Source organism: Anopheles aquasalis, chromosome 3 (genome assembly GCF_943734665.1).
Source record: "Anopheles aquasalis chromosome 3, idAnoAquaMG_Q_19, whole genome shotgun sequence".
NCBI classification, from domain to species: Eukaryota; Metazoa; Arthropoda; class Insecta; order Diptera; family Culicidae; genus Anopheles; species Anopheles aquasalis.
The window spans coordinates 14737501-14754179 of NC_064878.1; the positions used below are offsets into that span (position 1 = coordinate 14737501).

General features: G+C 51.4%; 7 protein-coding genes across 10 annotated transcripts in view; 4 read left to right on the forward strand and 3 right to left on the reverse strand.

The window, feature by feature from the left end:
* The window catches only part of LOC126574601 (titin homolog), a 10215-nt gene extending 9261 nt beyond the window's left edge, over window positions 1–954 (forward strand). Inside the window, exon 7 of the mRNA XM_050234880.1 lies at window positions 271–954. Within this exon, the coding sequence (XP_050090837.1) occupies window positions 271–676 (406 nt within the window). The 3' untranslated portion in view covers window positions 677–954. The remainder of the gene's footprint in view (window positions 1–270) is intronic.
* Window positions 955–976: 22 nt separating this feature from the next.
* On the reverse strand, window positions 977–3316 carry LOC126574600 (facilitated trehalose transporter Tret1-2 homolog). Its single transcript, XM_050234879.1, has 3 exons — window positions 2840–3316; window positions 1433–2656; window positions 977–1323 (listed from the first exon to the last, which is right to left on the reverse strand). The coding sequence occupies exons 1-3, from the start codon at window positions 2879–2881 to the stop codon at window positions 1066–1068; spliced, it is 1524 nt and encodes a 507-aa protein (XP_050090836.1). The 5' UTR covers window positions 2882–3316; the 3' UTR covers window positions 977–1065.
* A 2222-nt stretch (window positions 3317–5538) lies between these two features.
* Window positions 5539–8275, forward strand: LOC126574770 (pancreatic lipase-related protein 2-like). 4 transcript variants are annotated; one of them, XM_050235128.1, is made up of 4 exons: window positions 5539–6066; window positions 7051–7218; window positions 7281–7455; window positions 7513–8275. In XM_050235128.1, the coding sequence occupies exons 2-4, from the start codon at window positions 7137–7139 to the stop codon at window positions 8237–8239; spliced, it is 984 nt and encodes a 327-aa protein (XP_050091085.1). In that variant the 5' UTR covers window positions 5539–6066; window positions 7051–7136; the 3' UTR covers window positions 8240–8275. The 4 variants fall into 4 exon arrangements, with proteins under 4 accessions (XP_050091085.1, XP_050091086.1, XP_050091087.1 ...); XM_050235129.1 differs by having other exon boundaries at window positions 7063–7218; XM_050235130.1 differs by having other exon boundaries at window positions 5539–5824.
* A 444-nt stretch (window positions 8276–8719) lies between these two features.
* LOC126574808 (pancreatic lipase-related protein 2-like) lies at window positions 8720–9983 on the forward strand. The gene is made up of 2 exons (XM_050235192.1): window positions 8720–8864; window positions 8952–9983. Exons 1-2 carry the CDS (start codon window positions 8804–8806, stop codon window positions 9959–9961), a joined length of 1071 nt encoding a protein of 356 aa, XP_050091149.1. The 5' UTR covers window positions 8720–8803; the 3' UTR covers window positions 9962–9983.
* Window positions 9984–10015: 32 nt separating this feature from the next.
* Window positions 10016–11107, reverse strand: LOC126573967 (pancreatic lipase-related protein 2-like). The gene has a single exon (XM_050233809.1). It carries the CDS (start codon window positions 11082–11084, stop codon window positions 10062–10064), a length of 1023 nt encoding a protein of 340 aa, XP_050089766.1. The 5' UTR covers window positions 11085–11107; the 3' UTR covers window positions 10016–10061.
* A 1114-nt stretch (window positions 11108–12221) lies between these two features.
* Window positions 12222–13635, forward strand: LOC126573952 (phospholipase A1-like). The gene is made up of 3 exons (XM_050233787.1): window positions 12222–12237; window positions 12386–12472; window positions 12551–13635. Exons 1-3 carry the CDS (start codon window positions 12222–12224, stop codon window positions 13633–13635), a joined length of 1188 nt encoding a protein of 395 aa, XP_050089744.1.
* A 404-nt stretch (window positions 13636–14039) lies between these two features.
* LOC126575349 (uncharacterized) lies at window positions 14040–16487 on the reverse strand. Its single transcript, XM_050235995.1, has 3 exons — window positions 16405–16487; window positions 15387–16340; window positions 14040–15025 (listed from the first exon to the last, which is right to left on the reverse strand). Exons 1-3 carry the CDS (start codon window positions 16454–16456, stop codon window positions 14040–14042), a joined length of 1992 nt encoding a protein of 663 aa, XP_050091952.1. The 5' UTR covers window positions 16457–16487.
* Window positions 16488–16679: the final 192 nt, after the last annotated feature.

Consider the following 16679-nt stretch of genomic DNA (forward strand, 5'->3'; position numbering starts at 1 on the left):
CAGCGTACCGCGTCAGTAATTGCAAAGTGCGCCCCTTGTTCTAGCACCCGAGGATATGGCTGAACGGTCAAGCCAAGCAACAGTTTATGTCCAGGTAGGATACAACGTCCATACTGTATGGTGTTGGACGACGAATCAAAAGGTAAGCCCTGATCCAATGCAAACACCACTGATGGATCGTACGAATATCTGAGACTCATCATGGCGAGTAAATCGATAAAGTACTAACATTTTTTTCTGTGTTTCCCAATTTGACCTTCTCGCGTCTAGAATGTGTCGCACCTGTCGGTTGAAGTGCCGCGTAGTTGCGTTCGATTTCCAGAGCCGCACGATGTACCACGATTACCGCCGGTCATCCAGCTACCAGCGCCCTAATCTGGTCTGTTTCTTCAACCCGGGACTGCACCGCACGACCGGGTACGCCGGGATCGATTCGTGGCCCGAAACCATCCGTGCCGCTACCGAACCCGGCTGCCCGATCCTGGTGACGGCGTACACGGAGCTGGAATCCCCGCTCGACCTGGACCGGCTGCAGCGTGAATCCGTCCGGCCACTCAACATAGTCCAGGAACCGGCGGTGAACCCGTTCGGTTCGAAGCGTCCCGATCGTAACTTCATCTCCGACGAAACTGCACCGATGATCTTCAAAAACTATTACCACTTTATCGTCCAATGATCCGATGACGAATGATACGAATGCCGCTCGCCCGCTCGCCGATATAATGTTCATGTTTAACGCCGCTAGTTTTTTTTTTTTTTGCTCCGTTTTGATGCTTTTATTTCTCATCCCCCACACACACCAGTGCATAATTTTGCGTTTCGTCCACTCCGTAAGGGAACTGCGGACGACGATTCGCCAAGACTTTCCCCTTCTCTCCCACATACAGGCCGGCCATGGTGGAATGTGTGGCGATCTGATTTCTGGTTTCCGACTTTTTTTTTATGTAATGTGGAATAAATAATGTGTATCAGTGAGTTTCGTTTAGCAAAAAGGGGTTGGTCACTGTGAATGGCAGCCCGCTTGTTGGTTTTTATTGCATATCCGCTAGATCTACTTCGCTAATACTAGAGTCGCGTGTCGATCGTTTTGGGTTCCAGCTCATCTGCCACCGTGAGGGTGGGATTGTCATGGCCTTGTCGCTTCGTAGCCTCCCTCGGATGATCGCCCGTTTGCCGGTGCTGGTGAGGTGTCCGGCGCTCGAACAGCTTCTGAATGCTCTCCAGCTCACGGCCCTTCGTCTCCGGGACGCACGTGATGACAAACGCGACACCGAGTGCACACAGCACACTGTACATGAGGAACGTTCCGGACGCTGTAATGAGCTGCGGGGGATGAGGATGCGAAGCATCAAGATTGAGAAATCGAGAAGAAGATTGCTTTAGAAGCACTCGCGATGTTCGAGCCATTTGGTGCACTCGGCATGCTGCTTACATGTTCCAGTGGATGGTAGGTTTTGATCACGGTGAACATCATGGCCAGATTGAAGGAACCGGCGAGCGAACTGAGTAAACTGCGCTGTGCCGTTGGGAACAGTTCACCCATCAGCAGGAACGGGATGCTACCGAACCCAACCGAGAAGCCTACCATGAACACGATCAAGCTCAGTACCGGCAGATACCCAAAGTCCGTATTGCCCACCGAGTTCAGGTGGAACGCAGCACCCATCGAGGCCATCGCTACGCACATGACGACACCGGAAAGGATGAGGAGCGGTTTACGGCCAGCACGATCCACCACAAACAGTGCGCTGATGTTGCTCAGCACCTGCACCGTCCCAACGATGATCGTGGCCAAGTGACTATCCATTGCGGTGCCGGCCGAACGGAAGATCTCCACCGTGAAGAAGATTACCGCATCGATGCCACTGAGTTGCTGGATCGAAAGAAGCGTCAAACCGATGCCAAGGGGAATGAGAATCTCACGCCGGAGTAGCGCTTCCCGGGAGAATGGTTTCGGTGGCACGCTGACGACCGATGGTTTGTCTTGTCGTTTGAGCTCAGTAGCCGTGGGTGTAACACCGGGATGGGTGGCCTTCGGATCGAAGGTGAATCCTTCGAGGTGTAACCATTTGGCCGAGCTGTGTGCCTTTTCGTACTGTTTTCTCGTCTTCAACCAAACCGGACTCTGGGGAAAGCAGGCAACGGCCAGGAACAGGCAACAGGCCATCCCGCAGCATATCCACGCCAGCTGCTGCCAATCGAAGAACTTCCCCATCGCGTACATGACGAGTATGCCGACGGACATGGCAAGGGCCGGTAGGGAACCGATGACACCACGGATCGCTGGATCGCTACACTCACTCACGTACACCTGGGCCGCCGGTAGCGAAAGGCCGGCCGCAAAACCGGACAGCATGCGAGCGGCAAACAGTACGCGCCAGTCAGTGGCCGTCGCAATCAGGGCCCAGGATGTGGCCCACAGTGGTGACGCAATCTGTACCGTGTACTTGCGACCGATTCGGTGCATCAGCGGGAACGCAACGAGACTTCCGAAGAATGCACCGAACGGTGGAATGGAGCTAACCCAGGAGCCGATGTTTTTCGAGGGCAGCAACCCGGGAGCGGTTTCGTGCATCGAGGGTACGGCCGGTGCAGAGTAGCCTCGCACCAATCCGATACAGTAGTACGACAGTGAGACCGATATGGAGAGCAGTGTCTGCGAGAGGTGTGCGTGAGAGAGAGTTGGAGAAAAGAGGTTTATCATTGTGTTTTTGCCACAACAGCAATATTGCACGGAATGTTAAAGAGCGAAATGACGTACTAATGATCACGTATTAAAGTGCCGAAATGGTCTAGCATCGACCATCTAACTAGTCTGGGCACGTGTCTCGATGCTCACCTGCTTCAGAGCGGCCATCGTGGATGACCTTTCGGGTTCCATTTTATCCAAATGGCAGTTGCTTATCAAAGTAAATTTATATCCAACAGCCAAACACCGTATCAGCAGCACCACTAGCTAACTAGTGACGAAGACGTTCGCCAACTAATGCGCGCGAACCTTCAACAGACGCACCGAACAATAGACGATTTGATACCGGAGACAGCAACCACAAAAAAAGGCAAATTTGGTTGGCAAAATTCACATACACATTGACGGATCGTACGCATCCGCGGACGCGGACACAACACACAAAAAAAAAGGTGGATGGATCAGGTTTTATATCGCTAGACAAACGACTCCCTTTCCATTCGTGCACAACTGAACCAAACTGAACGCACAGTGGACGGTAGCTCGCTGCTGCCGTTTGATTGCTGCTGCTGAACGAGGTGGGCTTTGTGTCGCACGCGGCCACTAGCGATGGCCACTGATCGTGGTGATTCCGGCACAACGACTGGCACTCGCTTTATGAACGGATCGGCTTCTTACCGGCGCGCGCACTGTTGCGATGATGCTGTGCTGTGAGGTCGCGCCATGAGGGTGGGCTGAGCTAATGTACGGGGTTTCCCATTTCGGGCTTCCGAAAGTATGACAACCGATTGCCATAGCTGTTAATCAAAACCATTTTACAATATGGATCGTTTTTTGTATCGCACAACGTGTTAATTTTGTTAAATTATACTACAAAAATGATTACGGACGGGTTTTGGTCGTCAGGGACGGCCTTCAGAGCACACAATTGCTAATGTAGTGCGTAAATTCGAACAAACTGGATCCGTAGCGGTTATTGTGAGACCTGTGCATCATCGTAATGTGCGTCGTACTCACCGGGCCGTATTTCTTTGAAAATGACGACGGCGAGAAGGTAATTGTGAATGGTGAGCGCTATGGGCGCATGTTAACCGATTTTTTTTTCCTGGGATTGAAGATATGGATGACACGTGGTTTCAGCAGGACGGCGCCACGTGCCACACAACACGACTGAACATGGCCATATTAATTAAAATTAAAAATTAAAAAGAACGCATAATTTCGCGTTTTGGTGATGCCAATTGGCCGTCCAGATCATGCGATTTGAACTCGTTAGACTTTTTTTTTTTGTTGCGTTATGCGAAAGGCCGTGTCTATGCCGACTCTCCGCAAACTTTTGAACATTTGAAAGACAACATTTGAAGGTGTGCGAGGAAACCCTAGGTGGACATTTGATTGATGTTGTATTTTTCAAAAATGGCATAAACCAAACTTATTTGATAATTTGATATAAAAGTTTCATCGAAATTCGAATTCTAAGTGTGTTTTATTTCAATTTACTTTCGGAATTTAAAGTTGGAAAACCCTGTAGTGATCTCCCACTATCCGGACCATATCCCGATGCGGAGAGATGCGGTGTGCGTTTACAGCAGCAGTTGAGCTGTTAAAACAAGGGTAGCCAACATTTTGGAACCGAGTTTAATGATAAGCTGGCACCACTATTCGAGCTGACAACGCATTTCACATTCATATCGTTTTAAGCTTACGAAGAGAAGGTTCAGATTAATCCTAGATTCAAGACCTTCCCCTAGATTCAAGTCGAAGTAAAAGAACCGTAACACCGTGGACAATCTCAGCAATCTCTTCTGTGCCCCGCTGCGATGCTACAATGAAGCTATATAGTAGGCCGGACTAGGTCACAAATCAAAAGCATATGTTACTAAGCAGCAGCAGCACCAGCTTCGCCTACTACACGCGGTTGGTTTTAAGAATCCCCCCCCACGGGCACGACTAGAGATTTTCACTATCACAGAGTAGGCAGTGACAAGTGGACCTCACACAAGCACACTCATCTGGTGTGATGGAGAGGCACGGATTGCAATTGACTGCACAGTGCATTTACCGCTAATGAAACGCATAATTCCACTACCGGCCGGGGCCCCAGCGCTATCGGCTGGCGCTGTTGCATATGTTTGGAAGCGTGGTTCGCAATTCGCTTGATTGAAGCGAATTTGCATGCCAATGCCGCTGTCTTAAAGCATTTGTGGCCTGGGAGGTGGTGGGCGGGAATTTGGGATTTTGGTCAGCGCCATGTTGGAGCTTCTTCGTACCGGATTTCGCCCCGCACTTAATGCAACATTTGGGATCCTTTTCAGTGTGTAAATTCGCTGGAATTTACACCTGGCAGAACGGTAGCAAGCATCACACAGAACCGCAATGTCCAATTTGTCTTCCAGTTGAAGCCGCTCCAAAGCACCAAGTTCCTCTCTATCTCTATCAAGCAAATCAAGCTCACTCGTAACGCGGGCGGCGGCGTTTACGTAGATTGCATTATGCATGAAGAGGATGATGGAACTCAATCACCATCAGCCTCGGAAGCTGAAAGTAGTTCTATGAATTTGCTGGTACTTCAAGAGCTTAACCATTCGCTAGGTGGTCGAAATGAGTCCGATTCTGGAACTAGAGCTTCTAGGCGGTTCCGTTCGTAGCGAGTGAGTGCTGCGCAACCGGTAACTCGGGGCCGCAAACAATGTACCGTGTGTCAACAGCTGATTACATCGCTGCACTGCACTGTGCGCTACCATTAAAATCCAAATAACATCAGTGAATCCCGACGACAACGACGCCGGGGGTGGGATTAGGGTTCGCTCTCGTGCGGCTCATCAGTTGATGTCACCCTTCAACAGCTTCCAGGTGCGCGCACTGGGCTGTGGGCAACTTTTTCTGCGACTTTTTTGTGTCTGAAACAACGAACTGCCCAATCTGACTGGGCAGTTCCCAATTCCGAATTCCAGTTTGTAGCGAACCCTTCTGTGAGCCTCACCGTACGCATTAAGGGAAAGGTAGATGCTTCGAACCCGGGGCGGCATAAAACAGCAAAAAAAAAATCAAATGATTCGTTGCCGAAAGCTGCTGGCCAGCGGGAAGAAAGTGTATTTGACTTCCTGCTGCTGCTGCTGCTGCTAGGCCTGGAGGGTATGTTACTGGTGGCGAAAGTGAGCTAGCAGGGGGGCCCGTAATTTTGCGACTTTCCGGATTTCTTTGGCCGAAACCGTGCCAGTTGACAGTTTGTTGGACAAAGCCGGCGCGACGGCACGTTGTGGTGGTGACAATCGAGCGCGTTGTGTGAACCGGTGCGAGCTGAGATAATTCCGACCGATACCGGCCCTTCGTTTGCATATAAACGATTGAAGAGGAGCAGTGTTATCATAGTGCAGGTAAGGTGCAGTCGCAGGCTAGTGCATGTCGAAACAAATCCCCCAAAAAGCCCCCATCCTTGTCAATATTTGTTGCAACATCGGAAGCGAGTCATGCGGATTTAACCCGGCAATAGAATGGTAAACACTCGATCGGTAGGTGATGATGAGTAACGTGAATCATGCTCTGCGATGTGATAAGAAATCAGGGGTTTATAGCTATTGCGTTTGTTGAATTAAATCGTTCGTACATTCATCGGCACTGTTTACACATAGTGAGCGTAAGGCGCGTTTGTTGATTCGCCTTTTATCGTGTCGATGATGCTAACTTAATAGAGAGTTGGTGTTGATTTGTCCCAGAGAAAGGCACTTTTTTGCCAATGTTTGTTGACAAAACTATTGAATATTATGTTTGTTCGTAGATCTCATACTTGAGTAAATGTTTTCAACAATATAAAGTAGCATTTCTGAGAAAAATAATCGAAAAGCATGCAAGGAAAAGGTTATCGATTCCAGGAGACGTTCCCCATAAAAGAAGCATGTAAAAAATGGCACAATACTTAAACATCCCTCTCGATTTAGCGATCGAATAATTGCGATTTACTTCCTTCATTTCCCTAATCCATATCCTTGAAACCGTGTAAACCCAGCCACAACCGCGTACTTCACATTAAAACACCCCACAAACGACAGTAATTATCAGCAAATTTACACCCTTTCAACGGCAACTGCGACTTACGGAGAACGATTTTACGATCAATTCAATGTCTTCCGTTCGTGAGGTCGAGACTTTGTGGCCCACGAATGTTGTGCCACAGGTTAGGGCGAATGAGGGCTAGGTGCGTTACAGTACTTTTCTTTTGCAACAATCAGCCTTCACCAGAGTCGGGCTCATGCACTCGGTACAAAGCGCGCCATTCTTTCACGGGGTGTGACTGTATATGGGACCTCCTGCTGGTCCAAACCCAACATAAAACGCATTGCATCAGTCCGTGAATGCTCCAGTTTCCTCGGCAGGTGTCTCCGGTCGTCGCATCGCTGCAAGAACGCGCGGTTTGAGTGTTTCATTTGGCGTCTGGATCTCTGCCAGAATGTTTCACCGTTCAGGCCGATTGGTCACCCTACTGTCCATCACGTTACTAATTGTAGGATGCGCGATACACATTTGTTACGGTAAGTACGACAGTGGTGGAACCGATGGAACAATCTGGTAATCAAGAATCTCTCAACATTAGCCGGTAATGGTGAACTAAGTGAAGTACGGATTGGCTTTGGATCGTCATTCAGTGCGCGGCGTGATGTACGGTTTCATCTCTACACACCGCTGAACACGGCCGATGCTCACGTCTTTTCGATCGATACCGTTGACACGTTGATGCGTTCCTTCTACAACTCCAGTCATCCCGTGAGGTAAGGAAGTGCTGCACCAGCTTCGATTTCCGCGATTCCAATACCGAACATCCACAGAATCATCATACACGGTTGGTTCAACAACGCGACTTCGCTGGTTATCCAGGGCATCAAGGATGCATACCTTAGTGCCGGAAGTTACAACGTGATTGGTGTCGATTGGGGCACCGGTGCTAGTGAATCGTACTTCCGCGCTTCACAGTACACGATCGCCGTTGGACTGGTCGTAGCGGACCTCATTAATCAGCTCGTTCGCTCCAACATGACCACCATGGAACGGCTACACCTAGTGGGTCACAGCCTTGGAGCACATATTGCCGGTAACACAGGCCATTCGCTCAAAACCGCTCAGCTACAGGTGATCTATGGGCTGGATCCGGCATCGATCAATTTCTTCCAAGATGAACCGGAAACACGGCTCAGCCCGGATGATGCCGCGTACGTCGAAGTCATTCACACCAATACGCAGTTTTCGGGATATCCGGCACCGATCGGACATGTGGACTTTTACATGAACTACGGCCGGAAGCAACCGGGCTGTAAGACGGATGTTTGTAGCCACGGACGATCGACGGAGTTCTTCATGGAGTCACTTTCGAACACGACCAAAGGATTCTGGGGTGTGGCGTGTGCGGATTACAACGAAATCAAGTCACGCTCCTGCTACAACATTAAACAGCAAGCCCTGATGGGCGGTGAGTATCGGCAGAAGAATGTAACGGCGGGCGTTTACACGGTGGAAACATTGGCCGAAGCACCGTACGCGATGGGTTACGTACACTAGACGCAGAATTGGATGAAATATAAACCAGAAAACTGATACAGCGGTTACTAACGAGTACTAGTTCCCCTTTCGAAGGTCAGTTGCACCTCACGTGCATTTTGTTGTTACGGAAAACAATAACAAAACCCGTCCCGGTGTGAAATCTGCCAAATCATTCTCCTGAAAAAGTAATCCACCTCAAGGCAGCTTATCTCTAGCCGTCTACCAACCGATCAGTGACGTTCAAATTCAATTCCCACCCCAATAAAAAGGCACCGCTAATCCTGCGCCGGGAACCTGCGACCACGACAGACTCTGTCTAGACTCACGCGCTGTGATGTCACATTTCGTGTGGTCACTCCGCGCGAAATCTTATCAGTCAGTCACTCGGCCCAATCGGGAAGCGTTTTTCGGTGGCTACCTTTTTTTATCAGCTCATCAGGTAATCTCGACGTTTTCGCAGGGCTCTTATAAAACACCTATTGGGTCGCCAATCGGTAGCCATTCGGTGTTGTTACTTGCTACTGTTTACATCATCTCATTACATAACGTTCCTTCCGCCGCGGTTGTTCCGGATTATTCGCGATGCGTGCTCTAGTGGTGTGGTGGTGCGGTGCACTGTTGCTGATGCTGCTGCTGGGACTTGGTAATTAGCTGCGATCCGGCGCGATGGTGGATTTGGTGCAATAGATATCGTTAATACAGTAGCCGTTCCCCCCTGCCTGCATTCTAGCCTCCTGCAGTCCAGTCCAGCAGTCATGGGAGCACGATAACGGGGCGCACGAGTGGGAAGTGGCAGCAGATGAGAATGGAAACATGCGCCTCGTGTCGTATCGCAACCCATACCCGCTATCGGAAGACGAGGACGGCAAGCGACAGCGGCGTGACTTTCAACCGGAGCGTGACGTTCAGTTTCTGCTCTACACTCAGGCGAACCCGGAAACACCTCAAGTGTTACGCAACGGGGACACCGCGGGTCTTCAGGCATCCAACTTTAACCGCAACAACCCGACCCGCATGATCGTCCATGGGTGGCTTGGAACACCAAACTCCGAGATTAATCGGTTGGTGCGTTCCGCGCTCTTTTTCGTCGGTAACTACAACATCATCTTCGTTGACTGGAGCGTTGGTTCGCTGGATGAGTTCTATCCCAACTCCCGCGAGCTGGTGTATGCCGTCGGTGCGGCCGCTTCGAATATGCTCGACTTTCTGGCCCTGTACGGTGACCTGCAGAAGCACGATGTGGTCGTTGTAGGGCACAGTCTGGGCGCCCATGTGGCGGGCAACGTGGGTAAATGGCAATCCGGTGCGTTGAGGACGATTATTGGGCTGGATCCGGCATTACCGTTCTTTGCTGGTGATGCCCCGGATCGGATTAGGGACACGGATGCGGAGTACGTCGAGATTATTCACACGAATGGTGGTGTGCTGGGATTCTTGGAACCGATCGGTGATGCTGACTTCTATCCGAACCTGGGACGCATTCAACCTGGCTGCGGTAGTGACGTTGGTGGTGGTTGTGCGCATGCCCGGGCGGTTCATTTCTACGTCGAATCGATCCTGTCACGCCACGGATTCGTGGGGCAACAGTGTGAATCGTTCCAGAACATTCGCGATGGCGTGTGCAGCGAGACGGGCGTGAGTGCGCGGATGGGAGGAGAACCACCGAACGCCGGTGATGCACCGCGAGGAATCTTCTTCCTGCAGACGGCCAGCCGGTTTCCGTTCGCGATCGGATGCTGATGACAAGCGTCTTCTTCAGGACACTAGCAAGTAATACACACAAGGAGAGATGAACTGTTTATAAACAAAATTCGAGAAAAGTTTAATGCGTCACATCAGATCATTCTTTAATGCTAAGATAGAACAAGCCATGGCTCGATCTCTTGAACCGATCGTTCAAATCTCCACCCATAACAGCGATGGCACCGTCGCACGTTTCGTCTATGACGTTGCTTTCACAGCCTCGTCCTAGGTACAGCGGTGTCGGACTTTCTAGCGATTGCTTAAGGTAAACGATCGCACGCCTGTGGCTACACTGGGATTCTACACAGCCCGGTTGCTCGTGGCCACCATTCGGATAGAAATCTGCCTGCCCTAGTGCGTCCGCATGACCCAACCGACCGGTGTTGGTGTGTATCACCTCGACGTACTGTGCATCCGTACTGTCCACCCGTTCCTGAGGCTTGCCCAACAGAAACAGTGGCCCAGCGGGATCGAGCGCAATCACACCGGCCAGCGGTGTCGAGCGGGCAAAGTGTTTCGCCGTCATTCCGGCAACGTGCGCCCCAAGACTGTGCCCAATCACGACGATCTGGTTTGGATGCTGACCAGCTTCCAGCAACAGGGCAATCTCTTTAGCGATCGTAACGGCGACATCTGTCACCCGGATCCGGGCCGTAATGTAGTTGGATGAGCATCCTCCGGCCTCACACCAATCGATGCCGATAACATTGTAAGCCCCTTTGGCCGTGTAAGTCTGCGCTAATCCGTGCACCGCGTCAGATGTCCAATCGTTCATCCACCCGTGGATAAGTATGCGCGTTGGATTGGCCGGGTTGAACGAAGCGTTTTGCAAGGTGGCCAGCTCACCGATGGTCAGCCTTTCGTAGGTTCCATTCTCGGTCTGCTGGGTCCAGAGCAGGAACTTTACTTGTTTGTCCACGTTTAGTCGTTTCAATGCTTCACTTTGCTGCACCGCCTGTATCTGCTGTTCCGTCCAACACTCGAAACTTTCCGTATCCTTGGGGATGGCGATCCGATCGCCAGCGCACGCAGCTTCCCCTGCTGCTGCTGCTGCTAATGCCTGTTCACCGGCAACTAGGGCACCGGCGAGAGCGACTAGAACAACCGAGCACGTCTTCATGGTTCGACAAATGACAACAATAGTATGTTGCTCGACGGTACCTCGACAGGCCCTTTTAAAGTGTGTCCCGAGCACAAAACTTCCTACCCCGCCGTACCTCTTGACAACTCGGCTTCGGTGGGGGGGGGGGGGGTGGGGAACTGTTTGTTGAGCTAATTATCTCCAAGTGCCGTGGGGACCACAACTTCACGTGGCCTGCCTCGGTCTCGGTATACTCAGAATCCCGGCTTTGAACAGATTTATGGCGTTTCTAAACGACTCCAAATAGGGTAACGGGGGGAATATTGCAGTGCAGCTACTGGCTACTCTGTAGTGTACTAGAGCTGTAGTCACCATTTGTTATGACATAATATTGAAAACTAAGGCCGAACTTGAGGTATTGCCTTTTGAATAGTCGGTGTGTTGATGATTCAGTACGATAAGAAAATTAATTTCTTTCTGCGCGGCGGGGGATCTTGCGTGGATTAGCCTGGGCGAAGCTGATAGCTAGTTCATCAGCGTTCGCGGGCTACGTTACTACTGCTCTCGTGATTCACACACTCGATAGGTTTCTGGAGAGGTCTAGCTTGTAGAGCCGGCGGTCTAGCGGTTCGATTAGTTGCTCCAGTTACCTAGCGGCAATTTCTTCTTTCCTGGTAATATTGCAGTTGAATCTTGACCCTATTTTTAGGGCGCCACGTACAAGGCAAGGGCGTATGCCATCCAACGGTCAGCAGATTTGGTGCTGACGCAAAGTCTTATCATTGGAGGCGAATTAACGCTGACCACAATCTGACCACAATCTGACCACATCGTTTTATCATGCACGGTTTGCGCACGTTTACAATGCCTACGATTTGCTACCTCGTAAACACTGAGGCCATACGGATTCGACCACACGGGGAGCGTGTGTAAACTCCCGCTAGCCCGCTTTATCCGTGATAAGATAAAGGTCCGTGTGGATCCTTTTTTCTGTTTTTTTTTTGCACTAACCCTCCAAACACTTATTGGGGAAAGTTAGGATGAGGCGATGTGGATTATCATCAATTCGCACAGATTAGGCTTAATGAGTCCTTGTTTCTGTTGAGGTTTTTTTTTCGAGCTGGGAATAGAACTTGCTATCAGCGGCCCTCTCTCGTTAACAACGAACCACCGAAAATGCGCCATCGATACAGTGCGTAATCCGAAATGGCCGAACGGGCATCAATCCCAGCGAGATTAGATTAGGCCCCGCTAGGGACCTTTTGTTGCTGGCTTCTGATTTTATTGGTTTTTTGGTATTGCGTGCTGCCATTTGCGTGATAAAACCTATAAATGATCAGCCCATGCCCAGGGGCAGGTTCAGTCAGTGGAAGCAACCGAATCTAGGATGAAGCAATTGGCAGTTCTGATCTTTTGCGTGGCTGTTGGTAAGTTTCTCTTCCTGAAATGCCACACTACTGTTGGGCTAATTTATGGTTCCTCTGTCTTCGCTTCAATAATCGCAGCCTCTGCACTCCCGGTGGAGGACGCTAACAATGGCGTTGAGTTCGTTCCATACGAAGAGATCGGCCTAGAGCATATCCCGAACGAGGAGGTCGGTCTGGAGCATATCCCGAACGAAGAGCAAGGATTCGAGAGCAACTGGCAGCTGGTGCCCGATGGTGATGGCCATCTGCATCTCGTCAACACCGATCCCTTCAATCTGGGAAGCCAGGATGAGCCAGCGCCACTGTTCAATGCTGACGCAGACACCATCTTCCTGCTGTTCACGCGCAACAACCGTAACGCTGGTCATCGTATCATGCCAGGAAACGCGGGAACCCTCGGACCCCACTGGAACGGTGGCCGTCAGACGCGTTTCATCATCCACGGATGGAACAACAATGGTGGCTCGGAGGTGAATGTGCTCCTGCGCAATGCCTACCTGGACCGTGCCGACATCAACGTGATCACCGTCGACTGGGGAGCGGGTGCGCAGAACCCGAACTACGTCACCTCCCGGAACCACATCACCGCCGTCGGTGCTACCGTGGCTCGTTTCATCGATTTCCTCAACCAGAGCGGTGGTATGGCGTTCAACAACGTGTACGTGTCGGGGCACAGTCTCGGCGGTCATACGGCCGGTATTGTGGGCAAGCGAGTGACCCGCGGGCGCCTGAACTCGGTCATCGCACTGGATCCTGCTCTGCCACTGTTCTCCATCAACGATCCGGCTAACCGTGTTGCTTCGGGCGATGCCAACTACGTCGAAGTCATCCACACCAACGGTGGACTGCTTGGGTTCGATTTGCCACTGGGACAGGCTGACTTCTACCCGAACGGTGGCCGTAGCCAGCCGGGATGTGGTGTCGATATTGCTGGCACGTGCGCTCACAGCCGTGCCTGGCAGTTCTTCGGTGAATCCATCCGTACGGCCCAGAGTGGTTTCAACTCGGTTCGCTGTGGCAACTACGACCAGATTCTGAACAACAACTGTGTGTCGTCGGGTGCCAATGCACGTATGGGAGGTGAGCCGTCCAACATTGGCCGTGGTGTGAACGGTGTGTACCATTTGATCACCAACGCGCAGAGCCCGTTCGCGCGCGGTTAGAGAGTTGATCTGCTGCTTACTACAAGACTTTTTACCTGTTGAAATATAATTTTGCACTCTTTACTATGTACTATGTTGTTTCGTTTGTTGGTAGCTTTGAGCACGTTTTAACTTCCGGGGGTTTCCTCGGAGCACAGACAGCGTAGTATCCCGGGGATACGCACACTAGGTTGCTAGATGTTTCATCATTTTTGACGATTCTGTTATTGGTTGCTTCGATCGAGTACACTCAATAGTTCAATGGAGTTACTCGCTCGCTAGTTTTCTTAATCTTTACTCATTTTTTACATTTTTTACCTAATATTTAAATATTCCAGCCATGCAACAGTAAATATTTGATTGAAAGCTCTAGAGGAATTCCTCGTTTTATTTTCTTCAAATCGGCACCCATTTTCTCCACTCAGTTATCCTCTAGCAAAAGGAGCAGCATCGTTGGTGGTGAGGAAGTAAACTCCCGCAACTCCTCGTCCATAGTTCGACGGTTCACCACCCATGTTGGCATCGGGTCCACTAGGAGTACAGCCTCCCGCTTCCACCTCCTGGATACTAGCGCACCGTGTCGATCGGAACGCGGTAGAGCTACCAATCGACTCAGCAAAGTACGCCGGTGCCCTTCCATGAGCACAACCACCACCGATATCCGTTCCACATCCTGGTTGCGTACGGCCACCGTTCGGCGTGAAGGTTGACTGGCCCATCGGCACACTGTTACCCAGCAGCCCTCCGTTCGTCATGATCATCTCAACGTAGCGTGCATCGGCCGGTGAAACGGCATCTGGTTGTCCGAGCGAAAACAGCGGACCTGCCGGATCTAGCGCGATCACGGTGTTAAGCCGTCCATTCTGTCCCTTCCCAGCATTACCGGCCACATGTGCGCCAAGACTGAATCCGATCACGTACATGTTGTCCGGCGAGGCCCCGGCCGCCACGAGCTGATCGATAAATGCGGCCAACGCTGCACCAGCCGGTCCGACGGCATTACGAGCGGCAATATAGTTTGGATTCACCGCACCAGCACTCCAATCGACACTGATCACGTTAAACTCCCCGATGGCGTGGTACCGGTTGCGGATGTTCGTGTTCATACCATCGTTACCGTTGCTGTTCCATCCGTGGATGGTGAACCGCGTCGGATGGGCCGGATTAAAGTTCGAGGCCGCAATCGATGCTGGGTTTCCAAACTCTAGGATTTGCGGAGTAGTCGGATTGGCACGAGTAAACAGGCGGAAGATTAAATCTTGCTCAGGATTGAAGACTGGTGCCACATCTTGCTGATCCAGATTGTAAGGATTCGTGTTGACCAAATGCAGTCTACCGGCGCTATCGGGGACGAGCTGCCAGTTCGAGTTGCGATCCACCGGTTGCGAGACAACCAGCAGAATCGGCAGGGTCAGCAGAAGCAGCAGGATCATTTTCTACGACGTACGAGGCAACTGCAAGGCCAAACTGTTGGCCTATCAGACGGCGATACTCCAATTTATAACGTACGTCAATGCCCAGCCCAGTTTATCGGGAATTCCAAGACAACCACCGTCTGGGTATTTCCCAGGTTTCGCCCCCCCCCCCCCCCCCCGGTCCGGGGGTCTGATATAAAGCTAGTTGGATGAGGTTGCCATTTTGAATCCTCGATAAGATACACCCCCCTGGGGTGTGACCATTAATCAGGATTAGCTTTAGATTTAGATCAAGTACAGAGCAGTCTTATGGTTTATTGAAACAATCGCTTAACATCGTCTTCTTAAATCTCTAACCTTGAGCAAACGGAGAGTTACCGTTGGTGGTCACGATGAACATACCGTTCACACCACGGCCCTGGTTCGACGGCTGTCCACCCATCACGGCCGACCCGGTGTTGGTGCACTGTCCAGCCACAATCTCTCCGTGGCTAGCACAGCGTGTCGCACGGAATCCAACCGGTGTCGAAACGGACTCCGCGTACAGTTCATGGGCCCGCGAGTGGGCACAGTTACCGGACACATCAATACCACAACCCGGCTGTGAACGTCCACCATTGGGATAGAAGTTGGCATCAGACAGCGGCAAATCGAAACCCAACAGCCCCGCGTTCGTGAAGATGGACTCGGTATACTGCGCATCCCGTGGTGCCATCGTATCCGGATCGGACAACGAAAACAGCGGACCAGCCGGATCCAAACCGATGATCGTGTTCAGCTGTCCATTCTGCTGCTTCCCAGCATTACCGGCCGCATGCGCACCGAGACTGTGACCGATCAGGTAGATGTTGTTCCGCGAAGTACCGGTCGCCGATACGAGCGTGTTAACCATGCGCGAGATAATATCACCAACGGCACCGACACGGTTCCGTGCTGCGATATAGTTGGCCGTCTGCGCACCTGCACCCCAATCGACCGCAATCACGTTGAACTCGCCCACACCGAGATAGTTCTGGCGGATGTTAGCATGCAGCCCGGACGTTTCGCCACCATTCCAACCGTGGATGGTGAATCGCGTTGGATGGCCAGCGACAAAGTTGGAGTTTTGGACCGACGCTGGATTGTTCCACTGGAGGACCTGTCCATGGGCCGGATTGCGACGGGTAAACAGACGGAAGATGACATCCGTTTCGGCATTGAAGAGGGGCTCCACGACGTTCTCCTCCTCCGGGATGTCGTACGGGTTGGTGTTGATCAAACGCAACCGGCCGGACTCATCCGGTACCAGCTTCCAGTTGTCGGACGCCAGAGCTAAAAGATAAAGCAAAAGATAAGTATTTATTGCCAGCGAGACGATAAAGCCGATTTCTTTTACCTCCAAAGAGCTGCACAGCCAACAGACAGCAAACCAGTGTGCTTCCCTTCATTGTTGTTCCGCTTTTGAAGATCCAACGAATCGTCTGCAGCCACCGCCGGTGCTTTTATACGTTCCTTCCTTCCTTCTTTCCCATGCATCAGTAGCAGCAGCTGGTTCGCTGGTTGGTTACAGGGTAGCGCTCAACAGCTTATCATCATCCGATAGCTACGTCACACCGATTAACACCGATTGAGGAGACCGGGACTTTGCGGTTCGTCGAAGTGCGTAGAAGG

What these genes read in the sequence shown, in the direction of transcription:
- LOC126573952 (XM_050233787.1), top strand. An exon ending in GATCTTTTGCGTGGCTGTTG is followed by an intron (nt 12,473 to 12,550) that starts GTAAGTTTCTCT and finishes CAATAATCGCAG; the next exon opens with CCTCTGCACTCCCGGTGGAG.
- LOC126574770 (XM_050235128.1), top strand. Translation starts at nt 7,137, where the DNA reads ATGTTTCACCGTTCAGGCCGATTGGTCACCCTACTGTCCATCACGTTA. An exon ending in CGCGATACACATTTGTTACG is followed by an intron (nt 7,219 to 7,280) that starts GTAAGTACGACA and finishes TCTCAACATTAG; the next exon opens with CCGGTAATGGTGAACTAAGT. An exon ending in AACTCCAGTCATCCCGTGAG is followed by an intron (nt 7,456 to 7,512) that starts GTAAGGAAGTGC and finishes GAACATCCACAG; the next exon opens with AATCATCATACACGGTTGGT.
- LOC126574808 (XM_050235192.1), top strand. Translation starts at nt 8,804, where the DNA reads ATGCGTGCTCTAGTGGTGTGGTGGTGCGGTGCACTGTTGCTGATGCTG. An exon ending in GATGCTGCTGCTGGGACTTG is followed by an intron (nt 8,865 to 8,951) that starts GTAATTAGCTGC and finishes CCTGCATTCTAG; the next exon opens with CCTCCTGCAGTCCAGTCCAG.
- LOC126573967 (XM_050233809.1), bottom strand. Translation starts at nt 11,084, where the DNA reads ATGAAGACGTGCTCGGTTGTTCTAGTCGCTCTCGCCGGTGCCCTAGTT.
- LOC126574600 (XM_050234879.1), bottom strand. Translation starts at nt 2,881, where the DNA reads ATGGAACCCGAAAGGTCATCCACGATGGCCGCTCTGAAGCAG. An exon ending in CGATGGCCGCTCTGAAGCAG is followed by an intron (nt 2,657 to 2,839) that starts GTGAGCATCGAG and finishes CACCTCTCGCAG; the next exon opens with ACACTGCTCTCCATATCGGT. An exon ending in CCTACCATCCACTGGAACAT is followed by an intron (nt 1,324 to 1,432) that starts GTAAGCAGCATG and finishes CATCCCCCGCAG; the next exon opens with CTCATTACAGCGTCCGGAAC.
- LOC126575349 (XM_050235995.1), bottom strand. Translation starts at nt 16,456, where the DNA reads ATGAAGGGAAGCACACTGGTTTGCTGTCTGTTGGCTGTGCAGCTCTTT. An exon ending in GGCTGTGCAGCTCTTTGGAG is followed by an intron (nt 16,341 to 16,404) that starts GTAAAAGAAATC and finishes TTTATCTTTTAG; the next exon opens with CTCTGGCGTCCGACAACTGG. An exon ending in TAACTCTCCGTTTGCTCAAG is followed by an intron (nt 15,026 to 15,386) that starts GTTAGAGATTTA and finishes TGCTTCTGCTGA; the next exon opens with CCCTGCCGATTCTGCTGGTT.